Source organism: Mustela erminea, chromosome 19, assembly GCF_009829155.1.
Source record: "Mustela erminea isolate mMusErm1 chromosome 19, mMusErm1.Pri, whole genome shotgun sequence".
Lineage (NCBI taxonomy): Eukaryota > Metazoa > Chordata > Mammalia > Carnivora > Mustelidae > Mustela > Mustela erminea.
In genome coordinates this window covers 12,663,438-12,685,382 of record NC_045632.1, presented here as the reverse complement: position 1 = coordinate 12,685,382, position 21,945 = coordinate 12,663,438, and the positions used below count along the sequence as shown (strand labels likewise).

Here is a 21,945-nt window from a genome sequence, read left to right as displayed (position 1 = left end):
TTCTCAGAGACCAAAATACTCCCCAAATTAAGTGGGTGACCCTGTTCTATCTACCAGTCTTATATATATATATATATATTTTTTTTCTTTTTTATATTTTTTCCTTTATTTTTTAAAAAATTTTTTTTCTGAACTTTTTACCCCCTTTCTTTCCCCCATGATTTGGGGTCTCTTCTGATTTGGCTAAAGCACATTTTCCTGGGGTCTTTGCCACCCTTTTAGTATTTTATTCTTCCTTCATATACTCTTATCTAGATAAAATACGAAGCAGAAAAACTCACTACAAAGAAAAAAAGAACAAGAGGCAGCACTGAAGGCTAGGGACTTAATCAATACAGACATTGGTAATATGTCAGCTCTAGAGTTCAGAATGATGATTCTCAAGGTGCTAGCTGGGCTTGAAAAAGGCATGGAAGATATTGGAGAAACCCTGTCTGGAGAAATAAAAGCCCTTTCTGGATAAATAAAAGAACTAAAATCTAACCAAGTTCAAATAAAAAAAGCTATTAATGAAGTGCAATAAAAATGGAGGCTCTTACTGCTAGGATAAATGAGGCAGAAGAGAGAATTAGTGATATAGAAGAACAAATGACAGGGAATAAAGAAGCTGAGCAAAAGAGAGACAAACAACTACTGGACCATGAGGGGAGAATTCGAGAGATAAGTGATACCATAAGATGAAACAATATTAGAATAATTGGGATTCCGGAAGAAGAAGAAAGAGAAAGGGGGGCAGAAGGTATATTGGAGAAAATTATTGTACAGAATTTCCCTAATATGGCAAAGGGAACAAGCATCAAAATCCAGGAGGTGCAGAGAAACCCCCTCAAATCAATAAGAACAGGTCCACACCCCATCATCTAATAGTAAAATTTACAAGTCTTAGCGACAAAGAGAAAATCCTGAAAGCAGCCTTGGGAAAGAAGTCTGTAACATACAATGGTAAAAATATTAGATTGACAGCAGACTTATCCACAGAGACCTGGCAGGCCAGAAAGAACTGGCATGATATATTCAGAGCACTAAACGAGAAAAACATGCAGCCAAGAATACTATATCCAGCTAGGCTATCATTGAAAATAGAAGGAGAGATAAAACAGCTTCCAGGACAAACAAAAACTAAAAGAATTTGTAAACACCAAACCATCTCTACAGGAAATATTGAAAGGGGTCCTCTAAGCAAAGAGAGAGCCTAAAAGTAGTAGATCAGAAAGGAACAGAGACAATATACAGTAATAGTCACCTTACAGGCAATACAATGGCACTAAATTCATATCTCTCAATAGTTACCCTGAATGTAAATGGGCTAAATGCCCCAATCAAAAGACATAGTGTATCAGAATGGATAAAAAAAAACCCATCAATATGCTGTCTAAAATTTATATGGAACCAGAAAAGACCTCGAATAGCCAGAGGAATATTGAAAAAGAAAGCCAAAGTTGGTGGCATCACAATTCCAGACTTTAAGCTCTATTACAAAGCTGTCATCATCAAGACAGTATGGTACTGGCATAAAAACAGACACATAGATCAATGGAACAGAATAGAGAGCCCAGAAATAGACCCTCAATTCTATGTTCAACTAATCTTCAACAAAGCAGGAAATAATGTCCAATGGGAAAAAGACAGTCTCTTCAACAAATGGTGTTGGGAAAATTGGACAACCACATGCAGAAAAATGAAACGGGACCATTTCCTTACACCACACATGAAAATAGACTCAAAATGGATGAAGGACCTCAATGTGAGAAAGGAATTTATCAAAATCCTTGAGGAGAACACAGGCAGCAACCTCTTCAACCTCAGCCGCAGCAGCTTCTTCCTAGGAATATCGCCAAAGGCAAGGGAAGCAAGGGCAAAAATGAACTATTGGGACTTCATCAAGATCAAAAGCTTATGCACAGCAAAGGGAACAGTTAACAAAACCAAAAGACAACTGACAGAATGGGAGAGGATATTTGCAAACAACATATCAGATAAAGGGCTAGTATCCAAAATCTATAAAGAGCCTATCAAACTCAACATCCAAAGAACAAATAATCCAATCAAGAAATGGGCAGAGGACATGAACAGACACTTCTGCAAAGAAGACATCCAGATGGCCAACAGATACATGAAAAAGTGCTCCACATCACTCAGCATCAGGGAAATACAAATCAAAACCACAATGAGATCCCACCTCACACGAGTCAGAATGGCTAAAATTAGCAAGTCAGGAAACAATAGATATTGGCGAGAATGCAGAGAAAGGGAAACCCTCCTACACTGTTGGTGGGAATGCAAGCTGGTGCAGCCAATCTGGAAAACAGCGTGAAGTTTCCTCAAAAAGTTGAAAATAGAGCTACCCTATGACCCAGCAATTGCACTACTGGGTATTTACCCTAAAGATACAAATGTAGTGGGGCGCCTGGGTGGCTCAGTGGGTTAAGCCGCTGCCTTCGGCTCAGGTCATGATCTCAGGGTCCTGGGATCGAGTCCCGCATCGGGCTCTCTGCTTGGCAGGGAGCCTGCTTCCCTCTCTCTCTCTCTCTGCCTGCCTCTCCATCTACTTGTGATTTCTCTCTGTCAAATAAATAAATAAAATCTTTAATAAATAAATTTTTTAAAAAAAGATACAAATGTAGTGATCCAAAGGGGCATGTGCACCAAATGTTTATAGCAGCAATGTCCACAATAGCCAAACTATGGAAAGAACCTAGTTGTCCATCAACAGATGAATGGATAAAGACGACGAGGGGTGTGTTTGTGTGTGTGTGTATGTGTGTGTATATTCATATATATATCTATATATATCTATATATATATGAATATACACACACACACACAGACCTATATTCCTATACACACACACACACACACACACACAATGCAGCCATCAAAAGAGATCTTGCCATTTGCAATGACGTGGATGGAACTAGAGGGTATTATGCTTAGCGAAATAAGTCAATCGGAGAAAGACAACCATCATATGATCTCCCTGATATGAGGAAGGGGAGATGCAACATGTGGGGTTTGGGGGTAGGAAAAGAATAAATGAAACAAGATGGGATTGGGAGGGAGACAAACCAAAAGAGACTCAATGTCACAAAACAAACTGAGGGCTGCTGGGGGAAGAGGGGTAGGGTGGTGGGGTGATGGACCTTGGGGAGGGTATGTGCTATGATGAGTGCTGTAAAGTGTGAAAACCTGGTGATCCACAGACCTGTACCTCTGGGGCTAATAATACATTATATGTTAATAAAAATTAAATTAAGTAAAAGCAATATAGCAACTCCTTCTTTTAGTGTCTACATAGTATGTTCTTCTCCGTCCTTTTAATCTATTTAGATGTATCTTTTTATTTATTTATTTGTACCTTTATATTTAAATTGGGCTTCTTGGGCACCTGGGTGGCTCAATGGGTTAAAGTCTCTGCCTTCAGCTCAGGTCATGATCTCAGGGTCCTGGGATCTAGCCCCGCATCGGGCTTTCTGCTCAGCAGGGAGCCTGCTTCCCCCTCTGTCTCTGCCTGCCTCTCTGCCAACTTGTGATCTCTGTCTGACAAATAAAATCTTAAGAAAAATAAAGTGGGCTTCTTGTAAACAATATATACTTGGGTCTTGTGTTTTGATGCACTCTAACAATCTTTCTTCAGATTGCATTTAGACATTCAAAGTAATTGATGATATAGTTAGATTACTAATCTAGCACAGTGGTTATCGTTTTTTGTTACCCTTGTAATTTGTTCCTATTGTTGTCCTCAACCCTTTTCCTTCCTTTTGTAGTTTGAGCAGTTTATGGATTCCATTTACTCTCCTTTTCAATGTAACAGTTATTTTTTTACTTTGTTTACTCATTACTGTATAGGTTACAGTATATATCTACAGCTAACCCAAATCCACTTTCAAATAACACTACCATTTCACAGGTAGTGTGGGTACCTTAATATAACAAAATAATACTGATTCCTCTGTCTCTCCCTTGTGTCGTTGCTGTTATTCATTATATGTGTGTGTGTGTGTGTGTGTGTGTGTGTGTGTGTGTATATCCACACACATATATACTTAAGTACATTATTGCTATTTATTTTTTGGACGAACTAATGTGTTAGATCAGTTTTAATGTGTTAGTTAGATCAACTGTAATGTGTTAGATCAGTTAAGAATAAGACAAATGCTATTTTTGCCTTCATTTATTCCTTTTCTGATGCTTGCTTGCTTTCTTTATAGATCTGAGCTCCTGAGCTATGTCGTTTTCCTTTTCTCTACAGAACTTTATATATATATATATATATATATATATATATATTTTTTTTTTTTTTTTTTTTTTGCAGGGCAGGTCTACTAGCAACAAATTCTATCCATTTTTGTTTTTCTGAGAAATCCTTTATTTCTCATTCACTTTTGAAAGGATAATTTCACAGGGTATAGAATTCTAGGTTGGTAGGGTTCTTATCTCAACACTTTAAATATTGCCCTCCACTCATGTTGCTTGCATGGTTTCTGAAAAGTTGGATGTCATTACCTTTACTCTTTTACAGGTGAAGTGTTTCCTTCCTCTGACTTCTTTCAGGATTTTTTCTTCCATCTGTGATTATCTGTAGTTTGAAAATGATACGCCTAGGTGTAGTTTTTTCTTTTAGCATCTTTCCTGCTTGGTGTTCTCTGAGCTTCTTGGGAGTGGTACCTGAATGTTTAAATTTGACTTCCTTTGGGGGAAATTCTCAGCCACTATTGTTTCAAAACTTTCTTCTGTTCCTTTCATTTCCTTCTGGTATTATTTATGTTACATAGTTTCAGTTGTTACATAGTCCTTGGATATTCTTTTTTTTTTTTTTTTTTTAGTATTTTCTGTATGTTTGCTTTTCAGTTTTGACCATTTCTACTGAAATACCCTCAAGCTCATTTCTTTTCTGTCATGTCTGTCTAGTCTACCAACAAACCCATTAAAGGCATTTTTCATTTTTGTTAGTGCTTTTGATGCTACCCCCCCGCCGCGATTTTCAATCACTTTGTTTACATTACCAATCTGTTCTTCCTGTCTACTTTAACAGAGCCCTTAGCATCTTAATGACAGTTGTTTTAAATTCCTGGTCTGACAATTCCAACATCCCTGCCTTGTGTGTCTGGTTCTGATGCTCTGTTTCTTCAAATTTTGATTTTAGCCTTTTGAGTATGTATTGTAACTTTTTCTTAACACTTGGGACTTGGTGCACTGGTAAAATGAACTGCTATAAATAGAAGTTTTGCAATGTGGTGGTAACTGGTGTCATGAGAGGAAACATACTATAGGACTAGAGTTAGGTCTGTCAGTGAGACTTTGCTTCTGGCCTATGAATTTCATACATTTTCTCCAGTTCCAGCACCCTAAGTAGGACAAGATGGCTAGAGTGGTCTGGATTTGGGTATTTCCGAGGCTCTGAAAAATCCCTAGCCGATTCTTCCAAGAGCAGTCCTGTTAAGAACAGAATGTCCAGATATTTTTCAAAATGGCTCCTTTGTCCCTCTCCCTGCACACGAGTGTTTTTCTCTGATATTCAATGTGAGGAAAATTCCCAGATGTGTGTTGACTTATGTTCTCCTACCACAGCACTGGGGTTCATGGAGGAGGGCGGAGGGTCAGCTCCTGGGTTTCCTTCATTCTCTGTTCCTGTTGGACTAATCTGGGGAACAGGAGTTTATCTTGCCACCTCACTTGTCTTATAGACTAAGAAGAGTTGTTGATCTTCCATTATTTTCAGCTTTTTACTTGTCAGGATCGAATGGCAATTTCCAGCTTCTTACATGCTAGAACACAAAAGTCCCTGTCTTCTCATATCTTGTTCTAGTCTCTAACTCGTTTCTTACTAAGAATTTAGAATGTGCATGTCTATAATGATCTAAAACTAGGAACATTTCAATATTTTAATATCTTCTCAATCACCCCATCTTAAAATTTTGACTAATGAGCTTTATGAAGTTTTTTTTTAAACTTCAATTTATTTACATTCTAGTTAGTTAACATATACATTAAGATTTTTTTCAGGTATAGAACTTAGTGATTCATGAAACAGAAAGTGTTAAATGTAAATATAAATATAATTTTTTCATTAAATATTTTGTGCATGTTGAGATTTGACAAATATAATCAGGGAGTGGAATCGGGAATTGTTTCCCATGTCTCACTCTCAAACTGTTTTCTTTCCATTTCCTATTCTATAACGCTTGTTGCTGCACTTTCTAAATTTCTCAATGAGCCACCTGGTTTGAAGATTACATGACAAAAAGATGACCTCATGCAAGAAGAAATCCTACCAGCAGAATGTCAACACTTCCTTGATTCCCAGCCTGTTGGCCCATCCTGCAGATTTTCTACTTGCCAAGCCATCACAAAAGCTTTAGAGAAGTCTTTAAAAAAACACATATTCCCTTCTCTCTCTACACATACACCCTGATGGTTGTTTCTCTGAGGAACCTGATATACCACAGAACTGAATACTTAGCAATAACAAGTTGATAAACTTTATGTGTGTTTTATACAATAACAAATGTTTTTTTTAAATACTGTAAGAATTTTTATGATACAAAGACATAGCTTAAAAACACTGGTAGAAAAAAGGCCAAACAAGAATTTTCTAGAAAGGTTCAAAACCATTTTCAGATGGTTCAAAAACTTTTGAAAATGAATTAATATGAAACTGAACTTGCTTGTTATTGAATGCCACGCTTTTGCACACACAACATGGATAATACTAAAAATACATATATGCACTTAGTGAAAACAGCTATTTAGGAGTTAACTGTTGGATACCCTTTATATAAAATTCTAGCAAATGCAAACTGAAGTGCCACCCAGGGCTGGCAAGTGGGTAGGGCTGGGAGAGAGAATAGAAATGGGGCTAATGGAAACTACAGGGCCTATGGATCAGTCATGGTGACTCCAGTGATCCTCCCACTGTGCACACATATAAGAAAATATAGTTTGCACTTTTAATAAATGTAGTTTATGTCAATACCTCCATAAAGCTGTTTAGAAATAAAGATTCCATATAAAATCTGGATCTCCTCTTCCTCTGGAAATCATATAACATCTGGCAAAGTTGTACTGACTCCATCAACACCCTTCCCTGTATCTTAGGTTTGTTAACTCTGATCCCTTCTCAAAACAGAAGGAAATGCTCAGAGAAGGAAATGCTGGATAAATGGAGAAATCCAGCCAAGAAAAACAAGCCAGTCTCAAAAAGACCAATACTGTCTGATTCCACTGACATATAGTATCTGGAGCAGTCAAGTTCACAGAGACGGGGTGTAAAACCACAGCTGCCGGGGGTGGTCAGGAGGGGAAGGAGGAGCTGCTCCATGGATACAGTTTCAGTTTTGCCAGATGAAGGGAATTCTGGAAATTAGTTGCATAAATATGTGAATTTTTGAAATTACTAAACTGTGCGATTCAAAGACAGGGTAAGCTGCTACATGCACTATGCCCCAACATAAATGTGAAATGAAGTGTCTTTCAGCAGGACAGGTCAGAGCAGATATTTGGCTGAAGTCTTTCCCCCTCTGCAATGCTCTTCGGCGCAGTGTGAACTTCTTGGTGAGGAACAAGGTTGGAGTTTGAGATGAACAAAGGCCTCTGTCTGCTGCACAAATAGGGTCTTTTTCCATTGTGAATTCTCTGATGTGTAATGAGGCTGGAGTTGTGCTAAGGCTACGCACTGACGGCCCTCAAAAGGTCTTCTTCCCATGACCTCTTGATGCCTAATGAGTGGCAAGCTGTACCAAAACCATGCTGCATATCCGCTGTCCTCGTAAGGCGCTCCTCCGGGTACTGAGTTTAGAGTAGTGCCTAAAGCTTCACCCTATTCTCCACACTCCTGAGTTTGCCAATGGAATTCTCTGGTCAGTGGCTTCAAGTTGTATCTCAAGATTTCCCCATATTTAAAGTGCTCACAGACCTGTTTTCACTGTGGATTTTCTGGTGATGAACAAGGTGGGACTTTCTAATGAAGGCCTTCTGACATTTGCTGCACTCATAGGGCCTTTCCCCAGTGTGGATTTTCTGATGCTCGACAAGTATATGCTTGTGGCTGAAGGCTTTCCCACATTCGCTGCACTCGTAAGGCCTCTCTCCAGTGTGATTTCTCCAATGTTTAATGAGATTGGAGTTATACCGGAAGAATTTCCCGCAGACACTGCACTCATAAGGCCTTTCTCCGGTGTGAACTCTCTTATGTCTAATGAGTCTGCAGTGGTACCTAAAGGATTTCCCGCATTCGCTGCACTCATAAGGCCTCTCTCCAGTGTGACTCTGCCAATGCTTAATGAGCTTGGACTTGTACCTAAAGAATTCGCCACATAAGCTGCACTCATAGGGCCTTTCCCCAGTGTGAACTCTCTGATGTCTAATGAGTGTGGAGGTATACCTAAAGAATTTCCCACACTCACTGCACTCATAAGGCCTTTCTCCAGTGTGAACTCTCTGATGTTTAATGAGTGTGGAATTGTACCTAAAGAATTTTCCACATTCACTGCACTCATAAGGCTTTTCTGCAGTGTGAACTCTCTGGTGTCTAATGAATGTGGAGCTGTACCTGAAAAATTTCCCACATTCACTGCATTCATAAGGCCTTTCTCCAGTATGAACTCTCTCATGTCGTATCAATCGATAGTTGTACCTAAAGAATTTTCCACATTCTCTGCATTCGTAAGGCCTTTCTCCATCGTGGATTCTCTGATGTTTCACGAAGTTGGCGTTGTACTTAAATAACTCCCCACATTTGCTACACTCATAAGGGCTTAATCCAGTGTGAACTCTCTGGTGACTAATGAGTGTGGAGTTGTACCTAAAGAGTTTCCCACATTCATTGCACTTAAAAGGCCTTTCTCCGGTGTGAATTTTCTGGTGCTGAACAAGGTGAAACTTTCTAATGAAGGCCATCCCACATTTGCTGCATTCATAAGGTCTTACTCCAGTGTGGATCTTCTGGTGCTTGGCAAGGACCTGTTTTTGGCTGAAGGCTTTCCCACACTCAGTGCACTTGTAATCATTTTGTCCAGCTTCAAAGGTCTCCCCATGCTCAGTGTCCCTGTCTGGTTTCAGCACATGGTGAGGGGTCAGGTGCTGGAGAAGGCCTTTGCTGCATGTGAAGCTACTCCCTGCCACGCGAACACTGTCGTTCACTGGAAAGGAAGGACTCCCCTCATCCCTTCTGGAAAATCTGTCTTCAATCTGCTCCTTTTGGTGCTGGTGCGGGTCTGCCCCACGAACAGATAACTCTTGGTCAGGGTTCATTCCATCATGTTCAGCCAAGCACAAAAGGTCTTTCCAGAGTAGGCCACACATCTCCCAGGGCTGGGACTTCTGGGTGGGTGGGCCTGGCGTTAAAGTCCTGACCTGTGACCCTCCTATAGGATCACCTTGCTCTGAAGGGGACTCCTCGTCCTGGGCTCCGTGCCAGCAACCTGTAAGCAGAGAAATGCTGGTAAATTGCCCCCTGACTTTGGTGAAAGGTGGCGGCCCCATGGGGAATATCTGTCAGACACACCCACGGAGGAGACCACGGGAACAGGGAAAGGAAGGCCTGTGGTGCAGAGCTCAGCCTGGCAAGCCCCCGTGATGGGAGCCCTGACTCTGGGGAAGGACACAAGGGAGGGTCCTGTCTTAGTCCATCTGGGTTGACACAACAAAATCCCACACACTGGGAGGCTTACAAATGACAGAAATTTATTTCTCACAGTCCTGGAGGCTGGAATTCCGAGATCAGGGTGCCAGCACGGCCAGGTGAGGGCCCTCTTCCAGGCTGCCAACTTCTCACCATGTCCTCACCCAGCAGAAGGGGCTAGGGGGCTCTGTGGAGTCTCCTTTACAAGAGCACTAATCCCATTTGTGGGAGCTCTGCCTTCACGACCTAAGCACGCCTCGAAGGCACCATCTCCCAGCACTATCACACTGGGAATGAGGTTGCAACATATGCATTGGTGGCGGGTGGTGGGGCACAAACACTCAAGACAGAGCAGATGCCGTGCAGGGAGGAGACGCAGGGTTTTCGAGTCCCTGCTGTGCAAAGGGCCATAGCTGCTGGTGACCGGTGAGCCTGGTGCAGAAAACTAAACAGACCTAGAAATAATGAACCACGTGGACACACTGCAACTCCAGAACTACCTAAGGGTATGTGTGGACCAGTCCATATCCTCGGTATAGCTCAGACGTTGGTGAACCCTGCCCAGGGAGCAGTGACACAGTCAGGGGCCAAGGCCTGCAGGTGTTGGATTGTGCTAGGAGGAGGATTCAAATTCAGAATAGACATGAAAGTGGAGAAAAAGGTGGAAATGAGGTGTGGCCCCTGACCTTGGCTTCAATCAGTGGTGAACAAAGGACAGATCCCCAACTCTGACACACCCTTCCACCGCTCCCTCGCACCAGGGCCACACACTTTTGAGTGTCTCTTGCCACTGACACAGTAATATCCACATGGTAGGTACTACTGATGTGACACCTGAGACAGGCCAGTCCTAGATGAAAGAAAGGAAAAGGCAAGGCCAGCGTGACCCCGAGCAACCCAACACAGGATATCCAACATCTTAAAATTACAAGAACTTCGCAGGAGAGGCTATAGAAACAACCCAGTGTGCCCCCAAATTAGTAATTAGGTTGGTACCTGAAATTTCTGGCACAGGGAGAACCCAAGAAATGTCAGCAAGAGGAAAAGGGAAAGCCCGGGGCATTATAGTTCCATGCATCTAGACATGGTGACCCAACCAGGGACAAGGACTGCCCCTCCCTGCACTCCGAGACAAACTTGAACATCTCTGACTTCTGAGCCCGATCTTGCAAGTGCTCCAAGCAGCCGGGACGGGACTGCATCAGGAGAGTGGGTGCAGGGTGCATGGCCCAGGCCTGGCACCAGTAACACATATGCCAGGAAACCGCGACCGGAAGTAGTATCCACAGTCTCGTTGTGGAAAGGCAGAGCTGCCCCTCAACCAAAGGGGAAGAGTAGAGCCCAGTCCGGGACGTGGCAGGGGCGGTGCAGGCCTTACCCACGGAGGACAGAAGCGCACAGGTCTCCAGCATCACGGCGTGGTACAGAAAACGCTGAGCTTCATCAAGGAGGCCCCACTCTTCCTGGGAGAAACAGATGGCCACATCCTCCAAGACCACACGGCTCTGCCGAAGTTGGAACATCTGGTTCACAAGCAGCTTCCTTTGTGAACTGTGCCTCGTGCATTCTCTAGTTAGCTATTCGCCATCCGCTAATCATACACTAAACAAACAGCCAGATGTGCTTCTCCATCTCCCTTGCAATCCGTAGCCCACACTGAACTTGTACCCCAAGCCACACTTGCCCTGCCCAAAATCAAGCAGGACCAGGGATGCCCCTTCTACCCCACTTAGAGGGAAATTACAGAAAATAGTCGTCACCAAGCTTCTCACCCCACTCTTCCGGCATTTCTCCCAGAAAGCTCAATAAAGGCTCTGACCTTAGGCGTCCGTCCCTCTGCTGGCATATATGTCTCCTAACCAAGTCGGGCACTTGGCCACGTGGCCCTGTACCTGATGTGCTCCCACCCCCCTGAGAAACAGAGTAAGAACCTCCTTTCAGTATCATTGGTCTCTCCATGTCATCACTCATCCACCTCCATAAATTAAACTCCCGTGGGTGCAAGTATGGGATACACTTCTCTCGCCAGGCCTTTATGTCCTTCCCGCACATATTCCCCGCCCCCGCTTGTCCTCCTCCCTGACTTCCAAGTGCAGAAGAGTTACCAGCTGCTGGTGGCACTGGTGCCTACTCTTGCCTCATTCCCACTGACCAGCTGAGTCCAGAAGGTGGTGTAAAACATGAGGAGCGAAGGGGCAGAAGAACATCATCTAGGTAAAGGGCCTGACAGCCAGTTGCCCTGGGGGTCCCCCCGGTCTTGTCTGAGAGGTGAGACTCAGACACTCAAGTCAAACTTGGACTTGTCCCTCTCCCTTGAGCACCCCGAGCCAACCACTCACACTCTGCCTCACCTGCATGTTGGTCGCTGGACTCAGCCCCTCTACACAACCCTGACTCCTCCACAGTGACAACTCCAGACACCCCCGGCCCATACCACAGGCACCTCCTTCACGAACTAATAGGCAAACACATCCCGGATCTGATTCAGCCCCGGCCCTGCCCCTGAACAACGAAGTCCCCAAGGCACCCAGCACCTGGTCCAGCCCCAAGCCTGGTTTGAAGGTCTCCCTATCAGGCCTGGCTTCCGGCGTCACCACCAGCCACCTGCCCGTGTGAGGACATCACACACTCTCAGCCCTTCCCCACTTCTGTATCACACCAGCTGTCCCCTAAGCAGTTAGAACCTTCCTCTCTCATCTGAAGGCCAGGCACCCGCAACTCCCCATGCCCACTCCACATGAGGTCCAGCACGATGTCAGGCTGGCCGGCTTCCCCTACAACATCTGTGCAGGTGCAGTCCGGTCTCAGAAGACTTTCTCACTCCTACGTCCACTGTCTCTTTCTCTCTCCCCGTGTCCCTCTCTCTCTCTTGCGTGCGCACACACACACACACACACACTCAGCTTCCTCAGCTTTGTGATGCCCCACCACCAACCAGGTGCCCAATCAAGACACGGCAGCTGAGTGGCTCAGTCAGTTAAGCATCTGACTCTTGGTTTCAGCTCAGGTCATGATCTCATGGGTCATGGGATGGAGGCCCTCGCTGGGCTCTGCACTCAGCAGGGAGTCGGTCTGGGATTCTCTCTCCCTCTGCCCCTCCCTGCACTCAGGCACTCTCTCTCTCTCAAACAAATCAATCAATCTTTTCTTTTCTTTTTTTTTTTTTTAAGATTTTACTTATTTATTCAACAAAGAGATCACAAGTAGGCAGAGAGGCAGGCAGAGAGAGGGGGGAAGCAGACTCCCCGCTGAGCAGACAGCCCAATGCAGGGCTCAATCCCAGGACCCTGAGATCATGACCTGAGCCGAAGGCAGAGGCTTTAGCCCACTGAGCCACCCAGGCACCCCCAATCAATCTTTTAAAAACAAACAAACAAAAAACCCCAGTACTCAGGCCCTTCATTCTCACTCATGCTCTTCAAATGGCGTCACCCCTATAACCTAGAGATGCTGCCTCCTCAATCTGACCCACAGCTTCCACCCAGTCCACAACCCAGCCACCGTGCTGTGGTTGTCCCCAGCTTGACTCTATCCCCCAAACTCTGTGTTCAGGTGCCTACTTGAGGGGCACCAGGGGGTTCAGTTGGTTAAGCATCTGCCTTCATCTCAGGATATGATCCCAGGGTCCTAGGATGGAGCCCTGTGTCGGGCTCCCTGCTCAGTGCAGAGTCAGCTTCTCCCTCCCCCATCCACATGCTCACTCTCGCTCAAATAAATATAATCTTTAAAAAGAACATAAAGCACCTACCTGACACCTTTCCTTGGAATTTCTGGGACTTCTGTGACAGACAGAAACTGACTCTTCACGTTCCCCTTGCAAATTCCTACCACGGACTTCCTCCGTTTTAGTTCAAGCATCCATCCTTCCTAACGAGGCCAAAAGCTGGGGGCATCCCTGACTCTTCCCACTAGCCCACTTCCTCATCAACCCGAGTTTCCACATCTCAAAATATGAGGAGTGCTGTTTAACACACATTCAGAAACCAACGGCTCCTCTACATGCATGGCCACCGGTCCTGGGCAGCCGCCGCCACATCGCTTACCTGGACTGCCGCCAGCATTTCACTTACAATCCCCTCCCTGCCCGTCTGTCTTCCCCTCTGCAGCCAAAGGGAATTTGTTAAAATCTCCGACACAACACCTTCTCTTCTGTTTCAAACCTTCCCTACCTCCCAGCAACCACAGATTAGAGGTCCAGAGCCCCAGCTGTCACTCAAGGTCTGACACCTGTGCACCCCAGTCAAGCCCAACCTGGCTCCCCATTCTCACCAGCTATAAAAGAGACCTGTAGTTTCCTGAACATCCCAGCTAAGTCTCACCTCCAAGCGTGTGAACATTCTGAATCCTGCGGCCAGGGTTGAGTGCCGCATCTTACATCACGGGTTAGAAACGGGAACTGCTCTGCATGTAATCTAAATACATGATCCTGGACTCGGGGAAAGCACATGGTACTCAGACTTAAGAGACTGAGAAGGGTAAGAGAAGCTTCAGGACACTATCACTCTCTGAGAGTACATATATCGGTGACAACCAGGATGGCTGGAAGGAGGGACCCCCTCCACTCACCTGCACAGGGTCCATAAGCATTTCTGCCACCACCGCTGGACCCTATGGGAGGGAGGAGATCATGAGAAATGAGTAACCATGGAAGGATGTCATGATCTGAGCTGGACCACCACTCCTCCTGCCCTGCCCTGGAGCAGAGTGATCTCAGCCTGGTGGCCCAAGTCCAGCTCCTCCAGAAAATGGCTGCTTTTATCAGCAGGGTGACAACTGTTCCTGTCCAGAGGATCAATACTTTTGTATACATTTGCAGTGCAAATGAAGTACTAGGGTTTTGAAATTTGAGGTCTTCGTTTTTACCACTTTCTAAGATTTCAGAAGATATCATACATAGGGGCACCTGGGTGGCTCAGTGGGTTGGGCCTCTGCCTTCGGCTCGGGTCATGATCTCAGGGTCCTGGGATCGAGCCCCACATCAGGCTCTCTGCTTGGCAGGGAGCCTGCTTCCCCTTCTCTCTCTGCCTACTTATGATCTCTCTCTCTCTGTGCCAAATAAATAAAATCTTAAAAAAAAAAAGATATCATACATAAAATTTTACACTGTAAACAACAGGTAACTTAATGTCAAATCAATTATTAAGTGTTTGTATAAATTTAACTTGCAGAATGGGTTTGTTTGTCTACCTCTGCGTACATATTTAAAATAATATTGATTAATGAGTACTTAAGTCAATGCATTTTGTTACACGTTTTTAAGGTAACGAGTTGTAGGAAAAGGCTGAGCAGAGGGACACGCTCATAGTCCATACAGCAACAAAACCTGCCTGTTACATAACCCTCAGGGAGCTTGTTGGAGGCCCTTGACTGGACAGCAGCTCATCAGTCTTGCCCTGAGGGGTGAGGAAGCAGTCCCCTGTCTGGGACCCTGAGGCTCCATCAGCCTGGCTGACCTTTACTTTGTTCCGTTGGGAGTGGTCCTGAGGGTCAGCTGAGCCGCAAGCAGATGGTCAACACTAGCACATAACACCAGCTCCACCCGAGGGAAGTTCCTCACCCCAACACCTCCCTTCCTAAAGACACGGGGACAAACCTCTCCTACAGCACATCCGCTCTTTTTACAAGGAAGCATCAGGGATGCGGACAACTGCCTCCCATGCCCTGCCCACAAACTCTCAGCCTCTGCCTCCCTCACCATCTAGAATCACCTTAGGCCTCGCTCCTTGATCTTGCCTTCAGGCCCTGCTCTGCCGCAGTGCACGCCCTTTGCATCCTTGACAGGACAACCCCGCCTGTCCTCCAGACCGTTACCTGCAAGTACTCATGAGTATCTCCATCCGCGGTATCCCAGCATTGGCGAGTCCAAAACCAAACTCAGGATCTCCCGCCTCCTGCTCCCTGGGCTCGCTCCCCCACCCCTACCCCCACCCTTTAGATGTTCAGGCCAAGAAGCCTGGACATGGCCCTTCGCTCGCTACCTCTGCTCACAGGTGTGTGTGATGCGGCCCGAAACCCCGTAGGTTCCGTTGTGGACTCCACGCAGGATCTCATCGCATCTCCTGCCGACGCCGCCGTCCTGGCCCAGCAGCCATCAGAACTGCCCCCGGGGGCGGGGGGCTGCAGTGTTTCCTCCGCTGTCTCCGCTCCGTCCCCATCCTGCGCTCCCCTGCCTTAAACTTGTGACTCTGCGCAGGGCCCTCTCCCATCCCCGCCCCTTCCGACCTTCCACGGACCCGGCTGCCCACGCCGCCACTGCATGCGGCACTCCGCCTCGCCCTCCGCTCCCCGCACCCGCTAGAGGCCCGCCTCCCCCCACCCCGCGGCTCCGACTCAGGAGCACCTGCCGGGCCCTCCCCCGCCACGCCCCACCGCACCGACGGAGCCGGGACCGTACGCCGGGGCGCCCTCTGCTCCCACCCCGCGGGCCCGGCTGCGGGGAGCTGCGCGGGCGCCCCTCCATCCGGCTGCAGCGCTCGGGGCCGGGGAGCGGGCGGCTGGCGGGCCGGGGGTCGCAGCACCCACCTGAGCCGGCTTCATCGGCGCGGCCTCCGCCAACGACCGGCGGGAAGGGCGGGGAGCGGCTGACGGCCGGGCGGAGACAGGAGAGCCTCGTAGCGGCCTCCGCGACGGGGACGACGCCGCTCCCCTCGTTCTCCCGCCCCGTCACCTCCGCAACCGCCAAACGCCTTGGAAGCCTTGAATCCCAGAAACCGGAGCAACCAACTGACACAGAGCGGGAACGCCGGAAGTCCCGCCCCCCGGCGCGCACGCATGCAGGCGTCGCGCTCTCAAGGCTTCATTGGCTCAGTCGCCGCCGCCGCCGCCGCCGCCGCCGCCGCCGCCGCCGCCGCGCCCCGCAGACTTCTGGGTATCGTAGTTTGCGCTACCGTCGTCACCCTCCTCTCTTAGCCAAAGGTCCCCTCTCCTACCGTCGCGGATTAAGCACGGGAGGCCTTGTCAGGGCCTCTGGGAAATGGAGTCCCGTGGCCCCCAACGGGGCGGGGTCTCGCCCGCTCTTAAAGGGGACCTACAGGATATCTTGGAGCGCAGGCTGGGAAGTCACAGACCGGTCGGGGCGCGCGGTTGCTTCGTGTGCTAAGAAGCACGGGAAGCGCCCCAAGGCCACACGTCCGAAGGGACGCACCGTATCCCGGCACCACGTCCACTCACAGCTGTCTGCGACCTTGTCCCTTTTCAAATACAATCTCTGGAGTCCGTTTTAACCAGCGGTCCGTTTGGACCAGGACGGGAAGAAAAGGCTTCCGACGGAGCTGTGGAGGGGAGACGGGGGCGGGACGACCGGCCCGAAGGAGGTGGAAAGGGGGACGCTGTGCTTCTGATTCCCGGAAAACGTCCTTCCAGCACGCAGAACCACTCAGTGACTGAACCCGGAGAGTACTGTTTCCTCAAATGCCACGACTCCATAGCCGAACTGTCAATTCCTCCAAGGACTGGAAATCTAGGGCGCCTGGGAGGCTCAGTCATTAAGCGGCTGTCTTCGGCTCAGGTCATGATCCCGGGGTCCTGGGTCCTCCCAGGCTAAGCGGGGAGCCTGCTTCTCCCTCTCTCTCTGCCTGCCCCTTCCCCTGCTTCTGAGAGCGCGCGCGCTCTCTCTTTCTCTGACAAATAAAATCTTTAAAAAAAAAAAAAAAAAAAGAAGAAGAAGTTATCAAACTCAACACTCAGAGAACAGACGTCTCTCCAAAGACACACAAATGGCCAACAGGTATATGAGAAAATGCTCATGGTCCCTAATCATCAGGGAAGTGCAAATCAAGACCACAATGAGACATCACCTCACACCCAACAGGACAACTATTATCCAAAAAGCAGAACACGAGTCTTGCCAATGATGTGAGAAACTGGACCCCTTTCACACTGTCGGTGGGAATGCAAAATCGTAGAGGGCTATGGAGCACAACATGGACGTTCCTCAAAAAAACTGGAAATAGAACTGCCACACGACGCAGTAATTCCATTTCCAAGCACACACACAAAAGGACCTGGAAGAGATATTAGCAAGTCCACGTCCACTGCGACACGATTCACGATAGCTAAGATGTGGAGACAAACTGAATGCCCATCAACAGGTGAATGGATGAAAACACAATATACACAAATAACAAAAATATTACTCAGTTTTTTAAAAGGAAGTTTTGCAATACGTGACAACATGATAGACCCTGAGGAGATGATGCCAAGTGAAATAAGCCAGACACAGTATAAAGACGAGTATTGCATGACTCCACTTAGGTGAGGAGGAATCTAGTCAAATTCATAAGAGTGGAATGATGGTGACAGGAGCTAGAGGGAGGGGGAAATGAGAAGTTACTAACCAACAGGCATAAAGTTTCAGTTAGGTAATACAAAATGTTATTTTAATCATTTTCTTTGCTGTTAAAGGAAATCCGACATTTCTCATGTTTAACTGTTAGTATACACTGGTTTTTTACCTGTTGGAAAACGTCACCAAAAAGATAAGACCACCAGTTGACCTGTGAGTTAGACCCCGGGCACTCCACGGCTCCTCACCCCCTCGCTGTCCTTGGAATGTGGGTCCTGCTTGTCTTTCTCCCTCCCAGAGACTGCTCCAAGGACACAGCCTTGAGATCATGATGTGGTGTTGAGAACACCTGCACAATGTATGGGACTGAACCCAGTTAAGGCCTCTTCATAAACTTCTCAGATTTGACACACGGTGCAGGGATCCATTCGTCTTGTTGCTGCCCCAGACAAGCCTCATACTACGTTCCCTTTGCTTATTAAAACAGCCACCTACCAATCTGGACTGGCCTCTTTCTTTGGTCTCTCCCTACCCTCTGCATACAGGAGTTGGTTTTATTTTTTATTTTTTTAAAAGGGTTTTTATTTATTTATTTGACAAAGAGAGATCACAAGTAGGTAGAGAGGCAGGCATAGAAAGAGAGAGGAGGAAGCAGGCTGGCTGCTACGTAGAGAGCTCGATGGGGCTCGATCCCAGGACCCTGGGATAATGACCTGAGCCAAAGGCAGAGGCTTTAACCCACTGAGCCACCCAGGTGCCCCCAGGAGCTGGTTTTAGACTACACTTGGGAAAACTCCTGAGAGAAGTGTGAACTTGACTACTCATCATTTTCTTTTCTTTTTTTTTTTTTTTAAGATTTTATTTATTTATTGACAGACAGAGATCACACGTAGGCAGAGAAGCAGGCAGAGAGAGGGGGTGGAAGCAGGCTCCCTGCAGAGCAGAGAGCCCGATGCGGGACTCGATCCCAGGACCCTGTGATCATGACCTGAGCCGAAGGCAGAGGCTTAACCCACTGAGCCACCCAGGTGCCCCCAGGAGCTGGTTTTAGACTACACTTGGGAAAACTCCTGAGAGAAGTGTGAACTTGACTACTCATCATTTTCTTTTTTTTTTTTTTAAAGATTTTATTTATTTATTGACAGACAGAGATCACACGTAGGCAGAGAAGCAGGCAGAGAGGGGGGGGAAGCAGGCTCCCTGCAGAGCAGAGAGCCCTATGCGGGACTCGATCCCAGGACCCTGTGATCATGACCTGAGCCGAAGGCAGAGGCTTAACCCACTGAGCCACCCAGGTGCCCCCAGGAGCTGGTTTTAGACTACACTTGGGAAAACTCCTGAGAGAAGTGTGAACTTGACTACTCATCATTTTCTTTTTTTTTTTTTAAGATTTTATTTATTTATTGACAGACAGAGATCACACGTAGGCAGAGAAGCAGGCAGAGAGGGGGGGGAAGCAGGCTCCCTGCAGAGCAGAGAGCCCTATGCGGGACTCGATCCCAGGACCCTGTGATCATGACCTGAGCCGAAGGCAGAGGCTTAACCCACTGAGCCACCCAGGTGCCCCTACTCATCATTTTCAATATTGAGTGAACAATTGCATACCACCCAAATACCTTTGGAAGGGTAAAGACAACTCTTCAGAACACTCACCACAAACTGACACATGCATTTTGGCATTTGCTATTCAGTACACATGAAAACAGCATAAACTCCTTGCTTTCTCATTTTGTTGTTTCCTTTGCTGTGCAGAAACTTTTTAGTTTGATGTAGTCCCACCCATTTCCTGTGCTTTGATGTTATTAAAAATTCTTTTCAATACCAATGTCAGGGAACTTTCCCTTTATGTTTTCTTCTAGCTTTACTGTTTCAGGTCTAATGTCTAAGTCTTTAATTCATCTTTTTCGGGGGAGAGAATGAATGAGAGAGAAAGAAAGTATGAAAGGCAAGAGATCAGAGGGAGAAGCAGACTCCCCACCAAGCAGGGAGCCCAATGTGGGACTTGATCCCAGGACTCCAGAATCATGACCTGAACTGAAGGCCATCGCTGAACCAACTGAGCCACCCAGGTGCCCTCTTTAATTCATCTTTAGTTGATTTTGTCTATGGTGTAAAATATGGGTCCAATTTAATTCTTTTGCATGTGGATATCCAGTTTTTCCAACACTATGTATTAAAAAGACTATCCTTTCCCCCATTGTATATTCCTGATTCCTTTGTCAAAAATTAGCTGCCTTTATATGTGTGGGTTTATTTTCAAGCTCTTTTTTCCCATTGGTCTTTGTTTCTGTTTTGACGCCAGTACTGTACTAGTTTCATTAGTACAACTTTGTAGTGTAGCTTGAAGACAGAAAGTTTGATACCTCCAGCTTTGTTTCCCTTGTTCAAGATTGAGCTATTCAGTGTCTTTTGTGGTTCCATATAAATTTTAGATTTTTTTCTATTTCTGTGAAAAGTGTCATTGGAATTTTGACAAGGATTGCATTCAAATATCTGTAGATTATTTTGGGTAGAACAGACATTTTAACATTATTAATTATTCTAATCAATGAAAAATGGAATATCTTCACATTTATTTGTATCTTTGATTTTTTTCATCAATGTTCTATAGCTTTAAGTGTTCAGATCTTTCACTTCTTTCCTTACATGTATTCTGAACTAATCTTTTTGTCACTGTTATCAAGCAGATTGTTTTATTAATGTCTTTTCCAGAAAGTTAGTGTGTAGAAATGCAAAACTGATTTTTGTGTATTGATTTTATATTCTGAAATTTCACTGAATCGATTTACTAATTTTTACAGTTTCTTTTGGTACAACCTTTCACGTTTTCAACATGTAAGATCAGTTCCTCTGCAGACAGACATTACTTCTCCCTTTCCATTTTGGAGGCCTTTCAATTCTTTTTCTCACCCAGTTGCTCTGGCTAGGACTTCCAGTACTATGTTGAATGAAAGTGGAGAGAATGGGCACCCTTATTCATAATCTTAGAGGAAAAAAGATTTTGGCTTTTCAACGTTGAGTATGATGTTAGCTATGTGCTTTTTGATATGTCTTTTATTATGCTAACGTATACCCCTCTACTTGTTACCAACTTTTTATCATAAAAGGATGTGGAAATTTGTCAAATGCTCTTTCTGCATTTATTTGAGATGATCACATGATTTTTATCCTGTTAATGTGGAGTATTACATTCATTCTTTTGCATAAGCTGAGTCATTCTTGCAGCCCAGGGAAAAAGCCGATTTCATCATAGTGTAAAACTTTTAAGGTGCCGCTGAATGTGGTTTGCTAGCATTTCTTCGAGGACTTTTGCATTTATGTTCACCAGTTTCCAAATATTTAAAATTCAGAGAAAGTTCTGCCTGCACTGTTGAAATGCTATATTGTACACCCAAAACTAGTACAACACTGTATGTTAACGACACTGGAATTAAGATTTTCAAAAACTGAAAATAAAAAAAAAGAAGAAGTTCTGTCTGGAAGTGGAAGATGGAAGTGAGTGTTATCAGCAGGACTGGTGTGGGAGGGCTTTATTCTTGCCAGGTTCAACCATACACAAGGGGCAAAAACTAAAGCCTGAACTCAACTGTGGAGTTAATTTTAGAAAATATCCTTTGAACCTCTGGGCATGAGTCCAAGGCATTTGCTGAAACCTCGGCATCAGTTTTGCCTCAACTTACCATACGCAATGTTATTTGAGACAAAGCTCTCATGACCCTTACGAGGCTCTAGAGGGTAGGGGTAATTATAGCCAATCTTTTTTCTATATGTACTTTCTGAATAACTGCACATATCCTATAGGTGAGTTAGTAGTAGTTAATGTTTATTTTTAAAAAGTAAACTTAAAAAAAAAAGATTTTATTATTTGAGAGAGAGAGCGCAAGCATGGGGGGGAGGGGAGGGAAGGAGGCAGGGAACCTGACACAGGACTCAATCCTGGGACTCCAGGATCATGACCTGAGCCGAAGACAGAGGCTTTAACTCACTGAGCCACCCAGGCGCCCCTGTCTGATAAGATTTTCAATAAAAACCATGTTTATGC

The 21,945-nt window shown here is 45.8% G+C and overlaps 1 protein-coding gene across 3 annotated transcripts; it reads right to left on the bottom strand.

Annotated features, from left to right (window-relative positions):
• Window positions 1–7,476: 7,476 nt before the first annotated feature.
• LOC116579376 (zinc finger protein 548-like) lies at window positions 7,477–16,390 on the bottom strand. Of its 3 annotated transcripts, none has more exons than XM_032324687.1 (4): window positions 16,142–16,390; window positions 13,368–14,227; window positions 10,998–11,124; window positions 7,477–9,419 (listed from the first exon to the last, which is right to left on the bottom strand). In XM_032324687.1, exons 3-4 carry the CDS (start codon window positions 11,029–11,031, stop codon window positions 7,879–7,881), a joined length of 1,575 nt encoding a protein of 524 aa, XP_032180578.1. In that variant the 5' UTR covers window positions 11,032–11,124; window positions 13,368–14,227; window positions 16,142–16,390; the 3' UTR covers window positions 7,477–7,878. The 3 variants fall into 3 exon arrangements, with proteins under 3 accessions (XP_032180578.1, XP_032180577.1, XP_032180579.1); XM_032324686.1 differs by having other exon boundaries at window positions 14,186–14,227; XM_032324688.1 differs by lacking the exons at window positions 10,998–11,124; window positions 13,368–14,227; window positions 16,142–16,390 and adding an exon at window positions 9,503–9,734.
• Window positions 16,391–21,945: the final 5,555 nt, after the last annotated feature.